Genomic DNA, 26,421 nt, shown 5'->3' with positions numbered 1-26,421 from the left:
TTTTTTATAATTATATTTTAATCATTATTTAAATATAAATCAAATGAATTATAAAAATATTATACAAACCTCAGTACAATAGTAAAAGTTAAAGGTGGGAGATTATTAACCAAAATGAGGTATAAATAATACCCTAGAATAAAAAATCGAAATTTAGTAATTATTAATACAACGAGAAAATAAAGAGTAAAAATAAATTATCAAAAAATTGGTATAAAAGTATAAAGCTATATGTGCTGAATTATCCCGTACTAGACAGATTTTGCTATAAAAATAAAAGTGAGAATAACAAAATAAAGATTGAAATTAATCTTGAAAACCCAAAAAAAAAAAAAAAAGGCTTCCAATTACATAGTTGCCAACGGTAAAATGTAGTTCATGGTATAATATATACAAGATATGATAGATGAGTTGAGCAAGTATCATGTTTTCTTGCCTTCTTCCACCCCTAAAAAAAACAGACAAGAAAAGGGGCATAAATACTGTTTTGCTGCAGTTGAGATGAAAATTCCGCAATCCGAATACAGCAGCAACTCATCTTCATTCCCAGGTAACGGATACCATTGTGTTGCCAAGACCCGATTCCTCGAATGTTGAATTCGAACCAGAGTCTAAAGTTTTCGAAGCGCCTGGAATAGCTTGAGTCAGGCGAAATGCCTGCGTGCCTTTGCCATCTTTCTCCAGCTCGGAATGGCAGAATGACCACAACAGCTGTAAATAAAAATGCATTAGATACGGGCAGCAAGAAATATAGTTCCTTGAAAAATCCCATAATTATGACTTTCTTCATCGATTTAGCAGAGATGGGATCTAGGAAGAATGGGGTTTCTTTTCTTTTTGAGGAAAAAACTGTTTAGCTCTTACATCAAAGACCAGTTTTACATCATTTCCCCACCGCATAATATTAATGCCTGCAATTTCCTTCTTTAGAGAGTAAATCTCAACTTAATCTACAAGCAAGTACAGAAAATGATCAGAAGGCATTTATACCTGAACTGAGTCACTCCGAAGGAAATTCCTCTGAACTCGGCGCCCATCAGGGAGACGAACTCCAACCCGGCAAAGCAGATTTTTATCGCCCTTGGGTTCTTCGGGTAAATGTAAATAAGCAGGCTTCTTCACTTTATCCTCGACATTGGCATCATTTGCTTCAGTCACGGCACCTCCATCGAACTCATTATTCTCCATCGAGGCTGCAAGTGCTCGCTGCAATTCTTCATCCTCGTCATTACTTTCATCTGCATCCAATTAAGCATTTTTAAAATTAAAATCATGTGAGACAACCATGTCATTTTCAGAGTTGAGCAAGTCGCTGATAATAAAAAATTGAAGGTGAAGGAAGAAAACAGTACTATTAAAAAATGAAGCAATACCAAGTCATACTAGGTGATGAAATTATCAAGCACCTGTGTGTTATTTCAAAGGTCATTTACCACACATATATCTTATTGTGCACAAGGGCTTTCATTGCCATTTAGTAGCCAAAAGAAATTTAAGAGTATGCCAAATAAATGCCTGAACTCCAAGTTCAATATAAGCCACTGGGTTTTTTGCCTTATGAATTTATATTGCCTCTCGTATAAGTTGAAGTGTCAGAAGTGGAATTAGCTAAACAAGAAAGAGCTATAGAGCCAAGCAGTCCCAGAAATATGGGGAAAAACCTGGTATGTAATGAACATGAGAAACTGGTGTCTTAGAACTTTCTCTGGGACGTTTATGAGATAGACTAATATGATGATCTGAGGGGCTTCCGTCCATAAATGGTAACAGATCCTAGAGCAGAAGGAAGAAAGACTTGTCAGGAGATATGAAAGAATTTTTAGTAAACTAAAAGTTGAAATCTTTCAGGTGAAAGTGTGCATTGATATTGAAAACGAATAAACAAACAATGCATATTTCAGTGCAATTGCATTTAGCATGAACAGCTCATATACCTCCAGCAAACTTTCTGGTTGAACCATTCCACTCCAAGAGCGCAATTTCTGACCCGTTATTGAATCAATCACAAGGATGATAGGGACAGAGTCTAATTTGTAATAGGTACAAACTTTGCTGCCCTCTTCTGTATCATCATATGCCTATAGCACATATGATTGAAATATCAACACAATGAACAAAAATCATCACAACAATCATAATAATATAGACAGTCAGCAGCAGAATAATACAAACCTGCCAGAAGATGAAGTTCGTTTTGATGGTTTGAGCAACAGCTTCATTTGCCCATGTGTCACGGTTTAGCTTCAAAGCAGCAAAGACAGTTCAAGAGAAAGTCAGGACATGTGCTGAGAAAACTTGTCAATCAAAGCAAATGAGAGAGAGAGAGAGAGAGAGAGAGAGAGAGAGAGGTGCACAACCAAGAAAAAACATTACAAGTCTATATGGCGAGAAAAGAGGGGGTGTTTTGATGAGAAACAAGTGTGCAATGTGATGCAATAACCTGAGAAAATTTTTATCAGACAAAGCACACGAGAGAGAGATACAACCAAGAAAATACAGTTTGAAGCCTATATGGTGAGAAAGGTGATGGTCTTTTGATCAAAAATAGTTGTGCAATGTAACGCAATAGTTGGGCCATTCAGAAAACATTTGGGACAGCTAGACGCTAAAATTAGGGACGTTCAGTGATTGAGAAAAGGCACTCTAAACAAAAAGGAGTTTGTGTAGTTATTCTAAATTGGTAGCATTGTACTTAATTTTTTATTTCTATTGGCAAGGGATGTTTGTCACTCAGTCATCTGGGACACATGAAGCAGACATATTGTCCAGGTTTTTATTAGATTATCGTCCATTAGAAGATGAGTATAAATTAGATTAACACGCGAGTTTTCAGTCCTGAGCTCAAATTTGGACAAACTTAACTTGGAAATAAACTTGGACAATCAACGATCAATGTTTACTAGGTTCACATAGAAGGCAGCAAAATCAATAATTTTATCAGTTCCATGGGTTTGTTATTTTGGTATTACATAGAATCAAACTTTTGTTGATAGCAAAGTTGTTTTAATTTTTAAGCTATTGCTGCATGAAAGAGAGAAATAAATAATACCATATGGGAGCTAAATTCCTTGGTTGACTGCATGTTTACAAGGAGCCATTTATTCTGTATTTTTGCATGATCTTTAGCCTGGCATTAAAAAAACAAGTAATGGAAGTAATTATTTGAATTCATGGTGAAAACATAGTAAAAATAAATAAATCAATTCATGTGCATCAATCCCACTAATTATTATTTTTTAACAAGGAACCCTCAACGTGATTTTTTAGCTTTTGCTTTATCGATCTTAAAGATGTCACCGGAATAAAAACAAGCATATAAGCATCTTCATTCAATTACAGAGAAGATCACAAGAAAAAATAAGTGCAACATTGAGGAAAAAAGTATGGAGGTTTCAAAGTTGAAGAACATGAGAGAGAAGGAAAGTAGGATATTTTCATTAGTTCCGATTAGCAAATGATATATCCTCCCACCAAGTTTCAAGAACAAAACATACGTAAAAAATCTAGCTCGTCTGCTGCTGCAATTATCTCTTAACAAGCAAATCAATACATGTCAACAGAGATCAATGACAATGGAAACAGAAAGCAATTCAAACAAAGACAAATGTAAAGGTACACCAAGGCGGCCTAGCAATTTCTTGATAGAGAAAATCAGAAGGAGACGGTCAGCATACCAGAGTTCTTTCACAGGATAGCACAATATTTTCCAAATTATATACCTACATGACGTACCTTTTCAAATGGTCCATGAAACATCAGAGCAAATGGAGGCCTGTACAAAGATGCAAGGTTATCCTGTGTTTTATTAATTACAGAAGAGGATGAGCCTTGTTCTGATTCCCAGACTCTAGGACGTTTCATTTCCTCCTCAAAATTGCGGAAGGGGACTACAGAATGAGTTCCATGCGATGAACCACCCATCCTCATTGTTCTGGTGAATATGACAAAATAAGCTTTAACGACAATAAATTGCAATCGATAATCAACAGTAAATAAGAGCATAAAAAAGTGAATAGGGGCAAACTGACAAAAAATATTTGTCCCGTAAGTCATAATCAGGTTAACAAGCCTTGAGCTAGTTTCAAATGAAGGAACTTGATATTTCCAGAATATGTAGGTTGAATACGAAAGATTTGTCAGAAAACCATAAATTGATGACAGGATACATAGAGGATAATGGATTGTCCACTCAATTAAAAACATTCAAAATTCAACCAAAGAGAATTCACAAAGTTAGCTGTCCCCACAGTTAGAACAGAAAGATCGTAAGATAACTTAATTTCATAGTGTTAGAAAGTCCTAATTTGTACTCCCACACATGTGCCATTAACTATTAAGCCGGAAATCTAGTGCATTTTTGTTTGCCTCTAATACATGATACATTTTGAAACGGATAATTTTTTTCTTTAAACGCAAAGTTATAACTGTAGCCTAGTTTAAAAGTGTAGCACGAGAGTACTATACCCATAGACAGAGGGACTGTCATAAAGAACATCCCTTTTCACAGGTAAAGGTGGTCGTATGTTATCTCCTTCACCTTGTCCCCAATCTTGATCTGTCAAATCTTTATCCCAATCACTGTGGTTTCCAACATGAAAAAAGTAAGGCATGACTGGAACATACAAAAAACTAAAATAATTTTTTTTTAAAACATTCATATGAATGACATACCTTAAGTTTGAGTCATGGGGTGGGAGATCATTTTCCACAGGTGGAGAATATACTGAAGATGCAGTTGTTCCACCATCATTTCCCACATAAAAAAGTTGAATGGCTTCTTCAAGCCTCCAGCTAGAGGCCTGCATCATATAGACATTACATAACATTTCATAATTTAAGGATTTAGATCCAATATTTTTAAGATGTCAAACAAACCCATCGATGAACAGCAGTTGGCCATCCTACAGTAAACCATGATTCGAGAGGGAGAAAACTATGTAAAGTAATAACCACAAAAACTTTCACCCCACGAAACTGTGCTTTTAAATCACATCAAGGTTAGGTTGGTTAGCCTCCAGTCGCTACTGCTTTACAAATAATAGACTTACTTAAAACAAAAATACCTCCACCATCACAAATTGTGCTTTTTAAGTTATAAGGTTAGCTCTCAGTCCCAACGATTGATAGGAACACAGCAAACCAATTTGTACTCTCTCGCTATTAGAAGTTCAGGTAATAACCCTGGTTTCTCAAAAATTGCACAATAGAAACTCCCTGTAAATTAAAAGGTTAGAAAAGATTCATAAAGTCTTTATGTTATTCTTTCGCCAAAATTAGCGATGGACTTTTTTATCCATCTCTTTCCTATTTAATTCGAAATCGAATGCAGTGATACAATTATCGTCTTTCCGTCTCATTTCAATTGAAGGAATCCCAGTCATTGGGCCATCCAACAAAGCTCCAAATTTGAACACGCGTTTATAGTTCTTATAGTTCTTCTTTCACGGCCAAAACGAATATTTGATCTCTAAGGCAAAATTTAGTCTTGACACGTGCTTTCATTTGTAGTAAAATTAATAATCAATTCAGCAGTATTGTAGAGTAGCTATGGTAAAAATTATAAGCATATGGTTCCAAAAACTAGCTATGTAAACACTTAATGAAAACATGATAATTAAAGTATTTTCCCAATCCCATTCATTTTCCAATGCAAATACAGAGTCAAATCCGTATCTTAGAGTCATAATAATTCATAACAAGCCTGTTTCATAATTTAGCAGTAAGCACCAGAAGTTAGCACGCAGACCTCCCCTCTGAGAAGCATAACCATACATAGCAAGTAGCAAAGAACGCAATGGGCCAGGAACCAATCAGTAAATTGCGAAATTCAATCATACATCAACAATCCCACATTAACTGCAATCGCAAACAACTGAACCAAAACCCCATTCACCTGAAGGAACTGGCGAGCCGTCTCGGCGGTCTGCCCAACGGCGATCTCGAGAAACGAGGACACCATAATCTGCTGATCCGTAGCAGATGGAATACCTTCCATCTTTCAATTTTTTATCTGGGTTTTGTAAATTTGATTTGGTAGGGTTCCAGAAGAGGTGCGAATGGAGTATATATAGAAAACCGATGAACGACAAGCGCAGCAGACTTCGAATATGACTTATCTTCAACAGGGGAAAATAATCTTATTACGTTTGCAAATTTTATTATTTTAGATTTAGATCTTATCATATCCATATAAATAAATTATTTTTCCAAAAATAAAAAAATAAAAAATAAAATAAATAAATGAGTTATACTTTATTGATGAAATAATTTGTTTATTTTCTCAAAATAATCATTATTTTTAAATCTTCAATTATATCTTTATGTATATTTTTAAAATTTTAGATAATCTATCATTCTTAATAAAAATATATATATATATAGAAAAAATATTAATTTCAAAATCACAAAAACTTCTATGAAATCGGCTCACATATCAATTTTGTTTGACGAATCTCCGATTCAATCCAACATATGAAAAATTATTACTTTTTTACGTCAAAAATATTATTTTCGCTATAGATATTGACCAGATCGACCCGTCTGACAGATATATATTAATGAGAGTATTGTCTCATGAGAGATCGGAAATAACAAAAATTAACATATTTAGATAAATATTTCAACGTAAACATACAAAATTTACATACAATGGGACACTAATGTATCTTAATTAGTGATAGGACATGAGATAATTAATAATATATACGCAAGGAAAGTGATTGTTGGAGTCTTTTTAGTTTCTACGTAATTACTTTTTATCAAAGCTTATGTAAGGAAGGAGTAGGAATATGGACGTAAGATTTCGAATGGTTCAATAATATTTAAATCGAACATACTCAATAGTCGACTCGATCCATATTTAGAGTCAAAAATATTATTTTTAATATAAAAAATTATATATTTTCATGAATCAAGTCAGATAAGATATATATCTCAGAAAATTACGCCGTGAGACGATCTCATAAAAGTTTTAGTGTATAAAAAAATATCACATGGATTCTTTTTCAATGAACGAATATGTTATAAAATGTAACGCCAGTACAACATTACTAATACGTTTGACAAAACAACCCCATGAAAATTGAATGTGACACATTGTTACTCGACGGATGATCCAAATCGGGATAGATTTTTCTATCATTTATTTATTGTTTTTATATATATTATTATTGTAAGAAATATAACACATATTAAAAGAAGTAGCGTGTAGTAATTGGCGACGACCAAGAAGCCTACTATTTTTTACGAACAGTACATGCATCCTCAAATTTTTGACAATTGAGACGGCATGCGCCTCTTCTTTTGACATTCAGACTCCCGACTTTTCTCGTTGATGGTATGAGAAATGCCTATAAATAAATGTGATTAAGGTCACACATCTCATAAGAAATATACATCATCTACAGAGAGCGTAAGTGTTTAGAAAACTTCAATCAGAGAAAAATCAGAATAATTACAAATTATTCAATGGCCGGATGTAATGCTCGATCTATTTCAGCATATTGATTATCATGTTTATATATGTGCAAAAACATGATTTTGAAAAAAATATCTAACATTTGGTATCAAAGACGTAATACCTCTACCTTGAAAATATTTGTTTTTTTATTTTCTGAAAATCGGATATCATGAAAGTTTGGAAAAAAATTTAAGTTTTACGTAAGAAACTTGAAGTTTAAAGATTGGACGTAATAATATTAAGAAACTTAACTTTTTTTTTTTAAAGATTTACAACCCGAACCCCAACTCGAATCAATCTGATCAACCCGATTAACCTGATTTCGATTTTTTTAAATTTTTATAAAGAAAATTAAATAAAATTCAAAAAAAATATTTTAATTTAAACAATAATAACAAAATCTCCATCATATATATGATTTAAATTTGAAAATATAATTGTAGAAAAATAAAATATATTTACTAAATAAAATAAACATTTGTTTAGAAAATAAAAAATGTTCAAAATAATTATTAAATTATGAAAATTTATGATATAAATATTAATAAATATTTTTTCAAACATACAATATATAAAAATGTATGCAATATTTATTAATTATATTTTTTTAAAAAAAATTTAAAATTTTTGAGACAACTCAGCCCAACCCAACCCGATCATTTTTTTCAGGTCAGCTATCGGGTCCAACCCGATCTGACCAGAACCCGAAAACCCCAAACCCAAACCTAATTTTTTTGGGTTGAATGGTGTCGGGTTGGTGGGTCGTGTCTAATTTTGACACCTCTATTTGTAAGCTTAAGAAATCAATATATGGATTGAAACAAACTTCCCGTCAATGGTATTTAAAATTTGATGATGTTATCTCTTCATTCGGATTCGTTGAGAACCCCATGGATCAATGTATATACCAGAAGGTCAGTGGGAGCAAGAATTGTTTCCTTATTCTATATGTGGATGATATATTACTTGCAACCAATGATAAGTGTATGTTATATGAAGTAAAACAATTCCTCTCTAAACACTTTGATGTGAAAGATATGGGCGATGCATCTTATGTCATTGGCATTAAGATACATAGAGACAAAATTCGAGGTATTCTAGGTCTCTCTCAAGAAATTTATATCAACAAAGTTTTAGAGAGATATCATATGAAAAATTGTGCACCAAGTATAGCTCCCGTTGTGAAAGCGATAAATTCAATTTGAGCCAATGCCCAAAGAATTATCTAGAGCGGGAACAAATGATCAAAAACATTCATTATGCTTCTGCTGTCGGAAGCTTAATGTATGCTCAGGTTTGCAATAGACCTGACATTGCATTTATTGTTGGGATGTTGGGAAGATATCAGAGTAATCCAGGTTTAGATAGCTGGAAAGCTGCAAAGAAACTCATGAGGTACCTTCAAGGGACCAAAGATTATATGCTTATGTTCAGACGAACTGAGAATTTGGAAATAATTGGCTACTCTGATTCAGACTACGCTGGCTGCATTGGTTCACGAAAACCCACTCTATGATGTATTTTCATGCTATCTGGTGGAGCTGTATCTTGGAGAAGTGTAAAGCAGACATTGACTGCTACTTCCACTATGGAAGCTGAGTTCGTAGTTTGTTTTGAGGCAACCTCTCATGGTGTATGGTTGAAGAGTTTCATTTCGAGGCTTGGAATTATGGATTCTATATCTAGGCCATTAAGAATATATTGTGACAATTCAACTGCTGTTTTTATGGCTAAAAATAACAAAAGTGGTAGTCAAAGCAAGCACATCGACATTAAGTATTTTGCCATACGAGAACGTGTTAAAGATAAGAAGTTACTTATCGAACACATTAGCATTGAATTGATGATTGCAGATCCTTTGACTAAGGGCATGCAACCATTGAAATTTAAGGATCATACAGAAAGAATGAGACTTGGTTCCTTTATGTAATTTTGTTGTAAGAACAAATTTAATGAAACTATGATGTGATATTTTCTCATATTTGTTGTGCACATATTCATTAATTCGATAAATATCAATAAAGTTGAATCTCGAATAAACATAAGGTATATTCATTAAGTTATTTGAGAGATATAATATATTGTGATACATAGAAGATAATAATCGTTTTTAGATGACCTATCGCCATGATTCATGTATTTTATTTTTTCATATGGTAAATGAGATATATGTGTCAAGTGGGAGAATGTAAGAAATATGACACATATTAAAAGAAGTAGCGTGTAGGAATTGACGACGGCCAAAAAACCTACCATTTTTTACGAACAGTACATGCAGCCTCAAATTTTTGACAATTGAAAATGCATGCGCCTCTTCTTTTGACATTCAGACTCACGATTTTTCTCGTTGATGGTATGAGAAACGCCTATAAATAGAAGTGATTGAGGTTGTAACGACCCATTACAGGCCCAGTGGACTGCCCATACAGCCCACTGTCCCGATCGACCCAAGGCTATCACGATCTTGGGCTCCCTCAAGGGGCCTTTTCCCTCACGGGCTTTCCATAGGCGTCGTACGGGTTACTCATAGGATCTCCCCCTCCCTACCAAGGGGTTTCTTTCACCTCCCCAGGACTCGATCCCATGACCTATAGGATAAGTACATTGATATCAAGAGTCCTGGTACCAATCGATCCACATATATTAGCCTTGGGTCGATCGGGGCAGTGGGCTGTATGGGCAGTCCACTGGGCCTGTAATGGGTCATTACAATATCTTATAAATAGAGTTGAAACTCATATTAATTTAGACACATATCTTATAATAAAGATATGAATACTACATACAAAAAATAGAGTTGAAACTCAAGTTCAATAATTTTAAAAATAGATCATTTTAAATGATGAGCTGTCATCCAATTTTTTTTTCAAAAAAAGTATTTATTTGTAAAATATTAATTAATTTATAAATTTTTTTAAATTTGTAATTTTTTATTTTTAAAATCAATCTTTTATTTACTTAAATATATGTTGAATAGTTTTTTTTTTAAAGAAGAAGTTGTGCATGTGTATTGATCTAATTTTTTTAAAAAAAATTAATGAATTTGAGCCGACCAATGATTTAGAAAATTATTTATTTTTAAAATATTAATAAATTTATCTTTCGAAAATTTTGCCCAAATTCAAAAAATTTTGTCTCTTAAAAAAAATAAAAAGTTATTGATCGAGCAAAACTTGCACTGTGAAATCCTTAATAAAAATATGGTTTTGTATGCTCAAATTTAATCGCAAGTGTACGATGTCAAGTAATAGTATAATGTACGTGAGTACGAGTATCGTTCCACTGAAGACTGTATTTAACAATTAATATTTTCAGTTATTGAACATTTAGCAACGGAAATTGATTTGATTGTTTTACACTACTGTTCTTAAACAAGAAATGCAAATAAAAAGATTCAATAAATGCTAAACGAAGATAATATCTAAAATGGTTGATTAAGATTCAATGACAAGATGGATTTGTTGGGAATATCGATTCACCTACCCCTCATTAATTAGTTAATTCGTTCGATATTGGTTTACGCTTCCGACAGGATTTCCTATTCAATTGAACACACTCTCTCGAGCTATGCCAAACTAATTCGACTCAATGAAGTAATTAAATATCTTTAATTATTTATCAAGAGTGAATCGCATTTCGATCTATGAAATCCCCTAGTTTTCGACCCTTCGGACTATGACTATCGACGCGTATCCAATTTCATATATCTATGTAAATTGTAGATCCACGGATTATACTACTCGTTCCTATCACAAGTTATTCTCTCGAACTCACTCGCAATATGAAAACGTTGTTAAAATTAGCTATGTTCTAACAACACGAAGAAAACAATAGTATAATCAAGAATAAACCAGAAATCGAAACTGAATTCAATTAATTCAACGTTTTGGGGTAGGATCCCCTCAAATCCCAACAAATATGAAAGTTAGCTACTAGCAATCATGATTGAAATCAACAAAACAAAGTTTAGAAAATAAAAAGTAAGTTAGAAATACTAGAATCGACGAAAAACGCAAAGAACGGTGCCCGGAAAGTGTCGAATCTTCAATCCAAGCGCTCAATCCTCTCCAAAGCTTGTCTTAAATCTTCAACAATGTCTGAATAATCCTCAAATCTCGACCCTCTCCTTGCCATATCAGCCACCATCCCAAAATAAGGTAAAAAAATCGGCTGCCAAATCTTGCCAAAATTAAGTGGCGCTCGGACGGTAGAGAATTACCGCTCAAGCGCCACACATTCTGTAAAACAAGTGCGGAGTTCATCTTTCGGCGCTCGGGCGGTAGAGAATTACCGCTCGAGCGCCACATATTCTGTAGTTTTACTCCTTTGAGTCGCTTCTCGCGCTCGGGCGGTAGAATTTCACCGCCCGAGCGCCGTCTCTTCTGTCCCGAAACTTCTTGTTGGCACACTTTGCTCCGATTTCCGATTTCCAGCCAGTTTACCTGCCAATTCGATACGCCCAGGTGAGACATGATCAAATGAAAATGTTTACTACTACTATCAACCTCCTCATACTAACTTTTGGCTTGTCCTCAAGCCAAACAGGTTACAAACTACACTCAACATGCAACCAACACAGAATGAGGAGAATAAAACAAACTAAACTGATGGTGAAGTAGTAAACTGGCATCTATTGCCTCAGCGGGGTTGTGAACCACATCCATTTAGTCAAATCACAACATAAATCACCCCCCTTTTTCAAAACCTCACAATACAATAATATTTTTCCAAAAGATGTGGTCGTGTGTGCTGTGGATCTTTCTAGCTTGTGTTTCTGACAGTTTTATTCGCAAATCATGTGGGTTGCCGAATTAACCAGTCAACGCAAGTTTCTCTTTTCTGAGTCCTGTTTCTATTTGGGACCAACCAGTAAACACAAACAGTGGTAGAGTTCCATAGTTGAACAACAACAAAATGTAGGGAGTCAATAACCAACGGCTCAAGTGGTCAAGAAAGATGGGGAGTACGTAGATCATTTTCACTATGCACTTTGTCAGAGATTTTCTCTGACATTCCTCAACGCCTTACATCTCCATCTTTTTAGCCTTGGGGTAGGATTTCACCCTTTTTTGGCTCCCCCACACCTTACATCCCCTTTTTTATACCAAATTTTTTTCTCTTTTTTTCTGGTGCATAGTTTTCTCATGCGTACTCCCTAGGCTTTGGATATAGTATATGTTTATTAGTCTGGCCTCGGAGCGAATTTATAGGTCCTATGCCCGATTGGATGAAGGATGTTTGAGGAATACTTTTGATTTTCTACTTGAATTCATGTTACTGGGTAGTCACTCATTTCAACAGGTACTCATTCAAGTTCTACTCGCATCTTCCGTTTCTCCAGTTCCCCTCACAGATTATTTTGAACTTAACTATCATTGACACCACTATTAAAATCCACTATGTGCGCATAAACAAAATTTCAAAATACAGGGGGATTCATAACGAGTGATAGGTCTAAGTAACATGCTGTTCATTTAGCCCAAAATCATCACTGGCTACCAATCGTCTAAATTCACCATCAACTGACACTTATGCAAGATAAATATGCAAGCAAACCAAGACGAACGACGACCCCCTCATACTAAAGGTGTGCAATGTCCCCATTGCACAAAAGATAGGAAACACACATGCAAACATGAATGCAAACACAGAAAAAAAAAAAAAAAATAAATGACCGAACGAACAATAATGCGGACCACAAATAAAGGAACAGACAAAAGAAAGAAAAGAAATGCAAGGGAAACAGTAAACTCCCCTGATCAAGGCTCCCCGCCGTTCTAAATAAAAGAACAAACAACATTAAAAATATAAAACAAAATCAAGAAAGATAAAATCAAATTAAATGCAATAGAGGGAAAAGAAAAGTAGTTCTCAATTTACAGTCGAGAGCTAGACTGTCGGCCGGTCTCAGTTTGAATTGTCTTGGAACCGGGTGATTCCAAGGTGTGGCTCCATTATGCCACCCATGTAGTGCTTCAGTCGTTGGGCATTGACCATGAATGTCCCATCCTTCCCATCATGCAGTTCCACGGCTCCCGACGGGTATACTTTAGAGATCACGAATGGTCCAGACCACCGTGACTTCAATTTTCTAGGAAATAGTCGCAATCGGGAGTTGTAGAGTAGAACATTGTCCCCTTCCTTGAATTCCCTCTCGATGATTCGTTTATCATGGGCCCTCTTCGTCTTCTCCTTGTATGACAATGCAAGATCATATGCCAGGTTCCGGAATTCCTCTAACTGATCCAGTTGCAGTAGACGTCGTTCACCTGCATCAGTAACATTAAAGTTCAATGCTTTTGTGGCCCAATACGCTCGATGCTCCAATTCTACAGGTAAATGACATGATTTACCAAACAACAACCTATATGGTGTAGTGCCTATAGGTGTTTTAAAAGCAGTCCTATATGCCCAAAGAGCATCATCTAACCTGACCGACCAATCTTTCCTACTGACTCCCACCACTTTTTCCAAAATTCGCTTGATTGCTCGATTAGACACCTCAACTTGACCACTTGTCTGGGGATGATAAGGGGTAGAGATCTTGTGTGTGACACCGTATTTGTTCAAGATTTTTTCAAATAGTTTGTTGCAAAAATGAGTGCCACCATCACTAATGATTGCTCTCGGTGTTCCAAATCTGTTAAAAATATTTTTCTTCAAAAATTTCAAAACCACCTGAGCATCATTAGTGGCATATGCTTCTGCCTCTACCCATTTAGACACATAGTCAACCGCCACCAAAATATATTTTTTCGTGAATGAACTGGGAAACGGTCCCATGAAGTCTATCCCCCACACATCGAATACCTCACACTCAATGATATTATTCAATGGCATTTCATGACGGTTAGAGATGTTACCTGTCCGTTGGCATCTATCACAAGCTAGCACATAAGAACGAGCATCCTTAAATAGAGTTGGCCAATAAAAGCCACATTCGAGTACCTTAGATGCCGTCCTGGTTGGTCCGAAGTGACCACCTACCTCACGGTCATGACAATGATGGAGGATTTGCCCAAACTCCTCCTCTGCAACACATCTTCTTATCATAGAATCTGCACAAATTTTAAACAAAAACGGTTCCTCCCAAAAGTAATATTTCACGTCAGAGAAGAATTTCTTTCGTTGGTGAAATGATAAATTAGGTGGTGGAGTGCCTGTGACAAGAAAGTTAGCAAAATTCGCATACCAAGGACAGTGTCTCACCTCAAATAGTTGCTCATCAGGAAACCAATCATTTATAGCATGATCTACACTGTCATTACTAACCAACTCCAACCTAGACAGATGATCCGCCACAACGTTCTCAACACCCTTCTTATCTTTTATTTCTAAATCAAATTCTTGTAGCAACAAAATCCATCGAAGAAGGCGTGGCTTTGCATCTTTTTTAGCAAGTAAATATTTAAGTGCAGAGTGATCGGTGTAAACAATGACTTTGGACAGAACAAGATATGAGTGAAATTTGTCGAGAGCAAATACTACTGCAAGTAATTCCTTTTCAGTTGTTGCATAATTCAATTGAGCCTCATCTAAGGTCTTACTTGCGTAGTAGATTGTATGAAATACCTTGTTTTGCCGCTGGCCAAGCACAGCTCCCACCGCAGTATCACTGGCATCGCACATTACCTCGAATGGTAGATCCCAATCTGGAGCCACCAAGACAGGAGCCGTCACCAAGCGCTCCTTCAAATCTTCGTATGCCTGTAAACAGTCAGAATTAAAATCAAATGGCACATCTTTCATAAGTAAGGAAGATAGAGGTTTGGCAATTTTAGAAAAATCTTTGATAAAACGCCGATAAAAACCGGCGTGGCCTAGAAAACTTATAACTCCCTTTATGGATGTCGGAGGCGGTAGGTTCTTGATAACTTCGACTTTTGCCTTGTCCACCGCTATTCCAATCTCCGAAATCTTGTGCCCTAGGACAATTCCCTCTTGTACCATGAAATGACACTTCTCCCAATTAAGTACCGGGTTCGTCTCCTCGCATCTCTTCAACACAGATCTCAAATTCTGCAAACACTCATCAAACGTTGCACCAAAGATAGAAAAGTAATCCATAAATATTTCAAGAAAAGTTTCAATCATATCATGGAATATAGCAGTCATACACAGCTGAAATGTAGCCGGTGCATTACAAAGACCAAAAGGCATACGGCGAAAAGCAAAAGTCCCATAAGGACAAGTGAACGTGGTTTTCTCTTGGTCCTCAGGTGCAATAGTGATTTGATTATAGCCATAATACCCATCCAAGAAACAATAAAATTCGTGACCCGCTAACCTCTCAAGCATTTGATCAATAAAGGGAAGGGGAAAGTGGTCTTTACGGGTGGCATCATTTAATTTCCTATAATCAATGCACACACGCCATCCCGTAACAGTCCTAGTGGGTATTAATTCATTATTTTCATTTGTGATCACAGTAATCCCACCTTTTTTCGGCACACACTGAACAGGGCTTACCCATGCACTATCAGATATAGGATAGATAATACCTGCATCGAGAAGCTTAATCGTTTCAGCCTTTACTACCTCTTGCATCTTTGGATTCAATCTTCTCTGAGGTTGCACAAGAGGTGAGTATTTGTCTTCCATCAAAATCTTGTGCATGCAAACTGATGGATTGATCCCTTTGATATCTGTCACCTTCCACGCAAATGCACTCTTGTGCGCTTTCAAAACTTCCACCAGTTTGTCCTCCATAACATCTGTCAAAGCAGCAGAAATAATGACAGGTAAAGTGTTATTCGCACCTAGGTATACATACTTGAGGTGTGGAGGTAGTGGTTTTAGCTCAAGTGTTGGTGGGTCCTCGATGCTTGACTTTGGAGGTGTCAAATCCCTTCGCTCTCCTAAATCCTCTAGTCGCATCTTCATTGGTTTTCTCCATGGATGGTTTGCGTTAAAGTATGCCACTATTTCAGCTTTTTCTTCATCCAATTCATCTTCGCCCATCTCAGTAGTGAGAGTGGCCTCCAAGGGGTCCCTAAGAGCGTCCTGCACATAGTTAGACACAAGAGAATCAATAGCATCAATTCTATAACAACTATCAGCATGCAATGTGTGCTTAAGTGTATTAAAAACGTCAAAAGTAATCTCCTCTTCCCCCACTCTCAATCTTAACTTCCCTTCCTGTACATCAATCAGAGCGTTGCCAGTTGCAAGGAACGGTCTCCCCAAAATTAGAGGCATCTCCATGTCCTCCTCCATGTCGAGCACCACCAAATCTGCAGGAAAGATAAATTTGTCCACCTTAACTAACACATCCTCAATCACTCCTCTTGGATACTTGACGGATCTGTCAGCCAGTTGTAACGACATACTTGTTGGCTTAGGTTCTCCCAATCCAAGTTTCCTGAACACAGAAAAAGGCATGAGGTTGATACTTGCACCAAAATCACATAACGCTTTATGAAAAACGACATCACCAATCATGCAAGGAATAGAAAAACTCCCTGGATCTTTGAGTTTCGGTGGGATCTTGTTTTGCACCAAAGCAGAGCAGTTTTCAGTTAGACTTACCGTCATGTGATCCTCCAATTTTCTCTTGTTCGCTAAGATGCCTTTCAAAAATTTAGCATAACTAGGCATTTGCATCAAAGCATCGGCAAAAGGAATATTGATATGAAACTTTTTAAATACCTCTAGAAACTTACCGAATTGTGCATCTAGTTTTGCTTTTTTCAATGCTGCAGGGAAGGGTGGAGGGATAACAATCTTAGATTGTGCAGTGGGTGCTGGTGTAGAGTTAGAAGACTTACCTTTAGATGTTGCAGTCGGCTCATCCTTCGTTTGACTTTTTTCTTTTTCCCTTGACTCTAGAATCTTTCCACTCTTCAACTCAATGGCGTTCACTTGCTCTTTTGGATTAGTCTCCGTGTTACTAGGCAAGGTGCCCGGCTCTCTACTTGCTATCATTTTTGGCTAACTGCCCAATTTGATTCTCGAGTCCTTTTATCGATGCATCTTGGTTTTGGAGTCTAGTTTCAGTGGATGAAATGAACTTCGACATCATTTGCTCCAAGTTTGATTTTTCATCTCGAGTTCTTGTCGATACATCGGTTGCTTACTATACTGCTATCCTCCTTGTGGTCGCGTCTGATTGCCTTGGCCACCCCATGAGAAGTTGGGGTGTTGTCTCCATCCAAGATTATATGTATTTGAATAAGGATCATTCCTCGGACGGTTTTGAATCCCCACTTGATTCACTGGTGCCTCCTCATTTACGTAGAACGGACCACTGTCTTGACAGTCTTTAACATAGTGTTCCCCTCCGCATTTTTCACAAAATATCTCTTGTAGGCGCATCGCTGTGCCGTTTACGCTCATGCTGTCTATTTTTCTGTTGAGTGCTTCTAATTGTGCAGTGACAGCTGAAAAGTCAGTTACCTGGTGTATTCCTGCAGTTCTTCGCTGAGTGTTCCTTTCTGATTGAGGATGATAGCTGCTAGCAGCCATCTCCTCTAGTAACTCAAACCCCTCCTCGGCCGTTTTCCTCAACAGATTTCCACAGGCCGCAGCATCTATCATGGTTCGGTTAGATGAAATTAAACCATAGTAAAAAGTTTGGACCACTAACCCAAGAGGTAACTCATGATGTAGGCATCTTCGCAATAAGTCTTTGTAGCGCTCCCACGCATCGTAGAGTGACTCCTGCTCAAATTGAGAGAAGGTGGTTATGTCCGCTCGCAGCTTCATGGTTTTTGATGGGGGAGAGTACTTTAAGAGGAATGCCTTGGCCATATCATCCCAAGTTGTGATTGAACCTGCAGGTAAACAATTCAACCAAGATTTAGCTTTATCACGCAAAAAGAATGGAAATAAACGTAGTCTAACAGCATCATCTGAAACTCCATTAAATTTAAAAGTATCGCAAATTTCTAAGAAGTCGGCGATGTGAGTGTTCGGATCATCCAGCGCATTCCCCCCGAATTGGACAGTTTTCTGGATCATTTGAATTATTGCTGGCTTGACCTCAAACTGGTTTGCCCTGACTGTTGGGCGCACTATGCTTGGACGTGCCCCGTCAAGCGACGGTTGTGCATACTCAAGCATGGGTATGCGCCTTGGCTCTTCGATCCTTAGATCTTCGTGATGCTCCTCCTCACGTTCGTTCCTATTCATTATGTCTCTAAGTCTCTGATGTTGTTGTCGTCTGCGTAAGGTTCTTTCAACCACCAAAACCATATAAAATACCCATTACCACACCTTACCATAATAAATCATAAATTACACAATCAACAATAACATGATAAAATGTCGGGATATTACAATACTAGCTCAATTGGTACCAGGACTCTTGATATCAATGTACTTATCCTATATGTCATGGGATCGAGTCCTGGGGAGACGAAAGAAACCCTTTGGTAGGGAGGGGGAGATCCTATGAGTAACCCGTACGACGCCTATGGAAAGCCCGTGAGGGAAAAGGCCCCTTGAGGGAGCCCAAGATCGGGATAGCCTTGGGTCGATCGGGGCAGTGGGCTGTATGGGCAGTCCACTGAGCCTGTAATGGGTCATTACAATATCTTATAAATAGAGTTGAAACTCATATTAATTTAGACACATATCTTATAATAAAGATATGAATACTACATACAAAAAATAGAGTTGAAACTCAAGTTCAATAATTTTGAAAATAGATCATTTTAAATGATGAGCTGTCATCCAATTTTTTTTTCAAAAAAAGTATTTATTTGTAAANAATTTAATCGCAAGTGCACGATGTCAAGTAATAGTATAATGTACGTGAGTACGAGTATCGTTCCACTGAAGACTGTATTTAACAATTATTATTTTCAGTTATTGAACATTTAGCAACGGAAATTGATTTGATTGTTTTACACTACTGTTCTTAAACAAGAAATGCAAATAAAAAGATTCAATAAATGCTAAACGAAGATAATATCTAAAATGGTTGATTAAGATTCAATGACAAGACGGATTTGTTGGGAATATCGATTCACCTACCCCTCATTAATTAGTTAATTCGTTCGATATTGGTTTACGCTTCCGACAGGATTTCCTATTCAATTGAACACACTCTCTCGAGCTATGCCAAACTAATTCGACTCAATGAAGTAATTAAATATCTTTAATTATTTATCAAGAGTGAATCGCATTTCGATCTATGAAATCCCCTAGTTTTCGACCCTTCGGACTATGACTATCGAAGCGTATCCAATTTCATATATCTATGTAAATTGTAGATCCACGGATTATCCAACTTCTTGTTGGCACACTTTGCTCCGATTTCCGATTTCCAGCCAGTTTACCTGCCAATTCGATACGCCCATGTGAGACATGATCAAATGAAAATGTTTACTCTACAATGCACAAAATGTAAACAAAAAGTACGCATGCACAATCCAAACACACACAAACTAATGCCACAAAACACGTAAAAACTACTACTATCAGTTATTTATCTTTAAAATTTGTCCACATACAAAAAATTTGAAGTTGAAGATCAGATTCATTAACTTTAAAAAATAAAAATAAGTGGATCGAAACACATACAAATTTTTTTTTTTAATTTAGATAAATAAATTGTTATGATCGATTGACAGTTTAGAGGAAATTTGAATAAATAATCACACTAATTTGTCTGAAATTAGATTGGGTTAACAAATTGAATTTTAGAATTCTTGTCAAGTTATTATCAGTTGGCTAATGAAACAATTTATGTGCGGAAAGAAGCTAAACTGATATATTGAACACTCCAAAATGGCTAAGTTAAAAAAAAGTTGGGTTATCAAGAATAAGCTGACTGGAACAAATAACACGAAAATATTTTTGGATGTTCGGATATTTGAATAACTCATATACCACCCTTCTTCTTTGTAATAAGGATGTTCAATACAAGATTTTGGCAATCAAAAATTTTATAACAATCCGATTTAGTCGGTGTGGGGACCCGGACGCTAATCAAATTCTTAATCATCATTGGGACCATTTAATCAATTACAATAAACATGGTCTAAAATTTTTTTTTAACATACAGTAATACCTGCGGAACGTAATGAAATACATTCTAATATACATGTCAGTATTAAAGTACAAGTCTTGTACTATATACAATCGTACCAACTAAGGTTTAACAACTACATATCACGTGTCCAAACCCTATCTAAATCCAAGTCCGTAGTCTCTACTCTAATCCCGATCTCTCTTCATCTCCTCGACCCCGATCATGTCCCACATGTTGCCATGCACACATACAAACACAACAACAGCCGGATAACTCCGGTGAGAAAATAATCCCAGTATAAATCATGTACACATGCAATCGTATAAACAAATATAAGAGCATGAAGCAGATATATATAACATGTATCATAATTAGAAACATGAATCGATATCAAACTGTAAATCAAACTCTGAACATGTATCAAAGTCAGAAAACATGAATCAATATCGAACAGTAAATCACACTCTGTAACTCTAAGACTCTAACTTGACTCGTTCTAATCTAGGGATCCCGATCTGAATAAGAACGCAACGTTCTCCCAACTACTTTACCCCAGCTAGATGGTGGTACGTTCTTGGTCCCAGACTTTGACTATCTATATCGAAGATCTGCAATAGGAGTCGGTCTTCTCCAAAATACATTGATATATATCCAAAAGTCCAGTGACCTGGCAGTTCTGCCAAAGACTAGGCGGATCTGCCCAATTCTAACTCATGCTTAACTATAATCAATAGAATAAGCATAACAATCTCAAAAATTGCAACCTACCGAAGCAATGACATTTCTGTATGTGATTTTGGGGAACTCAAGTCAGATCTACTCGAGTTGTGCAATCCCGAATCAACATTAATTTATACCTTTCGTTTCGTTCTGTCGATCTAACTCTGTCGAAGTCTCGAACTCACTGCCTGTCAAATCAATCCGGCAATAACAATATCGAATACACTGTATCAATGTATAACTCAATTCAAGACCTGTTTTGATCAATACTCGAATCAAACAAAATCTGATCCATATCAAGATATCATGATACAATCTCAATCAATATTGAATCTGATCAATAACAATCTACTGATGTTTCGACGGCATACTAATATAATCTCGATAACCCCGTCAATTTCAACATCAGAGATATAATACCAGAACTCATAATCAATGTCAATACCACTCATAATCTCAGTAATAACATATTATAATCTCAAATCTGTACAAATCTCGATCATATCAATTCTGAAAATTCATAAAAATTACATACACCGTCTGTTCTTCGATCTGACTTCAAATATACGATATCTACTGTATCAGAAACACCATATATGATTCATATTCAATTCTGGAAATATCATAATTTTAAATCATATCTAAACGTAACAAAACTTACGTCCTGTTGTAGCCTGCGTCGATAGGAACACAGTACCGAAATCGGATTCAAAATCTAACGGACAGATTTTGCACAATCGAAATCCAAAATCAAGAATGTGAGTTGGCTTCGTTCCTCCGTTTTTCCCTCTTTCCTTTCCTCTGAACGAAGGCTTGTATGATATATATTCACACGTTGCATGTAAAGGTTGGGTGGCTCGCCCTTTGTAAAACACTTCGCGATAAGCTTCTCGGCAGCTCGCGCATATGCGCGCCATCGCCCGGCGCATATGCGCGAGGTTCTCTGGACATGGCATTTAAGCTACTGGACTGCTCGTGCATATGCGCGCACATGCGCGAGACCTACTGTCTCGGCATATTGCCACTCGCGCATATACGCGCCTCATTTCCGCGCATGTGCGCGAGGTTCTCTGGAATTCATACTTTAGCTACTGTATACCTCGCGCATATGCGCGCCATCATTCCGCGCATATGCGCGGGGTCTTCTGCTCGTTCCGCGCATGCGTGCGCATCCGGTCGCGCATGTGCACGAATAGCACCGCCCTCACACATATTTCGCGTCTTTTCTCGTCTTTCCCGGTCTAATACTTTCCGTCTATAATTACCTTGATTAATCCATAAATCATTTCAGATTAATCTCAGATTACGGTAATCAAATCTCGGGCATTACAGTCGGACTTTCTTACTACCGAACTAATACTCTTAGTTTGGATCACTCAATACCACAAGACTAAACAATATACTGACTGACGTTTATAAGTATTTTAGAAAGAAAACATTGAGTACAAATTGATCATTAATGATCTGATGTATCACTTAAGCGTGTATTAATAAGTCTTTAGATCAGTTGGGCTATTGAAGGCTTGAAAGCTTTTGTTTTCTTATGTAATAATTTTCGAACAAGAGGGAGAGACTAGCTGACTTATAAACTTATCTATTTATAGACTTAGATCCAACGGTCAGTAAAATCAAATATTATATCTTTTTCAAATATGATAGCCGTTAATCATGTCTTTTCACCACTGTCTTTTCTGACAAATCGTGCATTGTAGGTGGTGCTCATGGATTTCTGACAATTCAGATATTGTTTGTGCAAAAGACTTTATCCAATAATCCAGCTTTGTAATTTTAAGTAGTCTAACTAATTATTTAGAGAATGTTTCTTTAGCTTAAAAGTCTTTTATTGGCATTCATATGGCAGTTTGGTAAACTTATTTATCAGTTGAGTTTTAAACGGATTTGACTCACAAACCTCTCGGTTTAGCTAATGTTGTTAAATAACTAAAACTTAATTGATCCAACATAAATAAAAAATGTACAAATTCAAAAATTTTGTGTACGCAAATTCAAAAAATTTAATATTCCGATTATTTTTTATTAATCATATTTATAGTAATAATAAAATAAAAAATAAGTAAACGGATACACATATACATTTTTTCGAAAACTAAGCCAACACATATTTAAATAAATATTTTTTTTAAAGAAAAATGCATTTTTTGAAGATAAATTAATTAATATTTTACAAATAAATTTTTTTAAAAAAAAATTGATTGACTGACTCACCATTTAAGGTGATATATTTTTCAAATTATTGAATTTGAGTTTCAAATCTCATTTTTTGCTTGTAGTCTTCCTATTTTACTGATAAGATGTGCGTCTAAATTCAATAAAAAAAAATGTTGGCATCTGCCATGTGCAACAGCTTGGACGTTGCAAAATATATTGCAATGTCCTCCATTATTGGCGACGTTTTACCTTAATTTTGCAAAACTCCATCGTCTACCTTGTTTTTGAAATTAACCCTTTGGATTGGAACCCGCTGAATCAGTTGCATGGTATTGGTCTCCCTCTTCTTTTCGCAGTTTTGCTCACATAGGCGAAAGTAGCCCTTAGGATTGGAAACCGCTGAATCAGTTGCATGGTATTGGTCTCCCTGTGCTTTTCGTAGTTTTGTTCACATAGGCGAAAGTAACCATTTGGATTGGAAACCGCTGAATCAGTTGCATGGTATTGGTCTCCCTTTGCTTTTCACAGTTTTGCTCACATAGGCCATAACAATATTATATATTAGTTGATCGTGACTCATGTGATACACGTGTTACGTAACCTTGAAGAATGAAGTAGTTTTTTAAAAAACAAATAAAAATAAAAATTATTAAGTTTTTAAAATTTAAAGTTAAAATAGAAAATAAAATGTAAAAAGTAATATAATATATATAGTTGTATGGTTATATGATGTTTTGAGAATTATAATTTTTTTTAACCACCATACAATAGTTAGTTAGTAAATCGCTTTTAGCTTTAACAAATAGCATTAGCCGTCAATGCAAATGTGTTGCATGAGTATAATAATTATATACATATAATAACATTTTGTTATTTTAATTTGTTTATCGTATATAATTAATTTAATTTGAAATAAAAGATGTTTATCGTATATAATTAATTTAGTTTGAAATAAAAGAAGAATAAAATGATATAAATATAGAAATATAGTAAAAGCTCTATAAATTGATAATAATGAGACCATTAAATTTTATTAATTTAGAGAACTATTAATTGATCGATAAATTAATAATTTATTATTTCACATTTTTTTTTAATTTAGCAAACATAAACTGAATAACATAAAAAATCATTTTGTTACATCAATGTATGCATCATATTTTTTAATTAATATAAATAAAAATTCATTGAACACACACACACACACATATATATATATATTTATTTATAAAAATAAGTAAATTATATTAATTGTTTTTATTAATTCAATAATAGTTACTCTTTTGACTAATCAAATATAATTTACCATACAGACATAACAACAATATAATTAAATTCATTAAAACAAACAACACTATAATCATAGTTTACTAAATTTTTCTACCCATGTTTGTATGTTAGATAATTATTAATTTATAATATTGAATGGACCGCAATTTTATACACGAGTCTTCTGAAAAAATATTATCTTATTAATTTTCAAAATTATTTATTCAACACAATGACCCAAGTCAGGACCGAGATAAAATATTATGTTAGAGATATTATTAATTTATCGAGTATTAATTTATCGAGATTTTATTGTATCTATAAATTTCTTGAGTATTAAATTTTAATTTTTTTATATTATAGGGGATTGAAGATAGAAAATTATGGATGGTGGGAGTGATTGAAATTGAAAATTATATAAATATGTATAGACGATTTCATATTTAATATATACAAATATATTAAATATTAATTTGTATTAGATAATATGTGAATATGCCTACATCATCTTAGCGGTCCTCACATAGATGTCCACAATGAATGTGCATCGTATGAAGAGTATGTATACAATATATAAACTCTTTATACTAACTAATTTTGGTACGATGAAGAATTTTTTTATAATTACTAAAAAAATTTTCAAACTATCCAACTATATATATCACATTTTTCTTTATATTTTATTTTATTTTCTAAAATTTAATTTAAAAAATTAATAAGTTTCATTTTTAAATTTTTTAAAAAACTGCTTCATTATTTTTTTATGAAATGCATGCATCGTGCATGTCATGACATGTTATTATATATAATTAACAATCGTGACACATATATTGTGTGTACACAAATCACTATATTTTTTTATTATAAAGTTTTTATACAAAGCATAAAATCTTACAAAACAAAGCATTCATAAAATAAAAAGAGTATATAAATTTTGAAATAATATAAGAATGACAACGAACATGCCAGAGGCTCCACCATCCAACTAAAGAGATCCACCAAGTCGTCCTGAAAACCAGTCAATCAAGGCCATATAGCTCCAAGTCAACCGGGCAAAACTTATTTTGAACATTAACTCCATTGAGACAAACATATACATAAAGATCCAGCGATTGTCGTTTTCCTAAAAGTTATAGCTGAAAGTAACAACATAACTCAAATCTTTTAAATTGTATGGTAGCTCTAACACCATGTTTCGATTGCTCTACCCAGCAGAGACAATTATTGCACCCAAAAAATCTTTTTATCAGTAATTGCACTCTTTGTAATCATTGAGAATCGAGCTCGTGACTTTGACACAAATTATAAGACTGAATGTTTGCTGCTTTACAAAAAAACTGTATAACAATTCAATCATCACATTTCGATTGTTCTACCCATCATGAACAATTATTACATATATATATATATATATTTACATATTATATATATATATATATGTATATATAAATAATTTTATAAATTTTTAATCGTACAGAGTTTTTATTATATTTTCTTAGGTATTCATTGCTCTTTTAACAAATTAATTGAAATTGTTTTTTAATAAAATTAATAGGCATCGTATTTATTATTCACCTATATTGCTTATATGTTTGAAGATTGAATTCATCACTTCTTGATTTTTACTTTTTATTTATTTTTAATTCTAAAAAACGTATAACCGTCCGAAACGATGCAATAATTTTAAATAAAAAATGCAACTTAAAATAATATTTGAAAATAACACTACACGACGATTCGTTTCAATATTAAAAAAAAAACCGGCTCAAACCATCACCCCTACCAACGGTTTGTTTGACCACATGCGTCAAAATTTGACACATATCAA

The 26,421-nt window shown here is 35.0% G+C and overlaps 3 protein-coding genes across 3 annotated transcripts; all 3 read right to left on the bottom strand.

Moving 5' to 3' along the window:
• Nucleotides 1–312: 312 nt before the first annotated feature.
• On the bottom strand, nucleotides 313–6,133 carry LOC140990257 (plant UBX domain-containing protein 7). Its single transcript, XM_073459863.1, has 10 exons — nucleotides 5,894–6,133; nucleotides 4,672–4,799; nucleotides 4,465–4,578; nucleotides 3,733–3,931; nucleotides 3,050–3,127; nucleotides 2,173–2,241; nucleotides 1,935–2,078; nucleotides 1,662–1,773; nucleotides 991–1,238; nucleotides 313–711 (listed from the first exon to the last, which is right to left on the bottom strand). The coding sequence occupies exons 1-10, from the start codon at nucleotides 5,993–5,995 to the stop codon at nucleotides 541–543; spliced, it is 1,365 nt and encodes a 454-aa protein (XP_073315964.1). The 5' UTR covers nucleotides 5,996–6,133; the 3' UTR covers nucleotides 313–540.
• Nucleotides 6,134–13,366: 7,233 nt separating this feature from the next.
• On the bottom strand, nucleotides 13,367–17,383 carry LOC140989385 (uncharacterized). The gene is made up of 3 exons (XM_073458591.1): nucleotides 17,122–17,383; nucleotides 14,270–17,028; nucleotides 13,367–13,978 (listed from the first exon to the last, which is right to left on the bottom strand). Exons 1-3 carry the CDS (start codon nucleotides 17,381–17,383, stop codon nucleotides 13,367–13,369), a joined length of 3,633 nt encoding a protein of 1,210 aa, XP_073314692.1.
• A 159-nt stretch (nucleotides 17,384–17,542) lies between these two features.
• On the bottom strand, nucleotides 17,543–18,652 carry LOC140989384 (uncharacterized). Its single transcript, XM_073458590.1, has one exon. It carries the CDS (start codon nucleotides 18,650–18,652, stop codon nucleotides 17,543–17,545), a length of 1,110 nt encoding a protein of 369 aa, XP_073314691.1.
• Between the last annotated feature and the right edge of the window lie 7,769 nt (nucleotides 18,653–26,421).

Source organism: Primulina huaijiensis, chromosome 12, assembly GCF_012295235.1.
Source record: "Primulina huaijiensis isolate GDHJ02 chromosome 12, ASM1229523v2, whole genome shotgun sequence".
Taxonomy (NCBI): domain Eukaryota; kingdom Viridiplantae; phylum Streptophyta; class Magnoliopsida; order Lamiales; family Gesneriaceae; genus Primulina; species Primulina huaijiensis.
The sequence above is the reverse complement of the archived record's forward strand: the minus strand, read 5'-3'. Positions and strand labels throughout refer to the sequence as shown.

What these genes read in the sequence shown, in the direction of transcription:
- LOC140990257 (XM_073459863.1), bottom strand. Translation starts at nt 5,995, where the DNA reads ATGGAAGGTATTCCATCTGCTACGGATCAGCAGATTATGGTGTCCTCG. An exon ending in AGGAATTTAGCTCCCATATG is followed by an intron (nt 2,242 to 3,049) that starts GTATTATTTATT and finishes GCTGCTTTGAAG; the next exon opens with CTAAACCGTGACACATGGGC. An exon ending in CGAACTTCATCTTCTGGCAG is followed by an intron (nt 2,079 to 2,172) that starts GTTTGTATTATT and finishes TATGTGCTATAG; the next exon opens with GCATATGATGATACAGAAGA.
- LOC140989385 (XM_073458591.1), bottom strand. Translation starts at nt 17,383, where the DNA reads ATGATAGCAAGTAGAGAGCCGGGCACCTTGCCTAGTAACACGGAGACT. An exon ending in AAAACTAGATGCACAATTCG is followed by an intron (nt 17,029 to 17,121) that starts GTAAGTTTCTAG and finishes AATTTTTGAAAG; the next exon opens with GCATCTTAGCGAACAAGAGA. An exon ending in ATAATATCATTGAGTGTGAG is followed by an intron (nt 13,979 to 14,269) that starts GTATTCGATGTG and finishes TATCATCCCCAG; the next exon opens with ACAAGTGGTCAAGTTGAGGT.
- LOC140989384 (XM_073458590.1), bottom strand. Translation starts at nt 18,652, where the DNA reads ATGGTTTTGGTGGTTGAAAGAACCTTACGCAGACGACAACAACATCAG.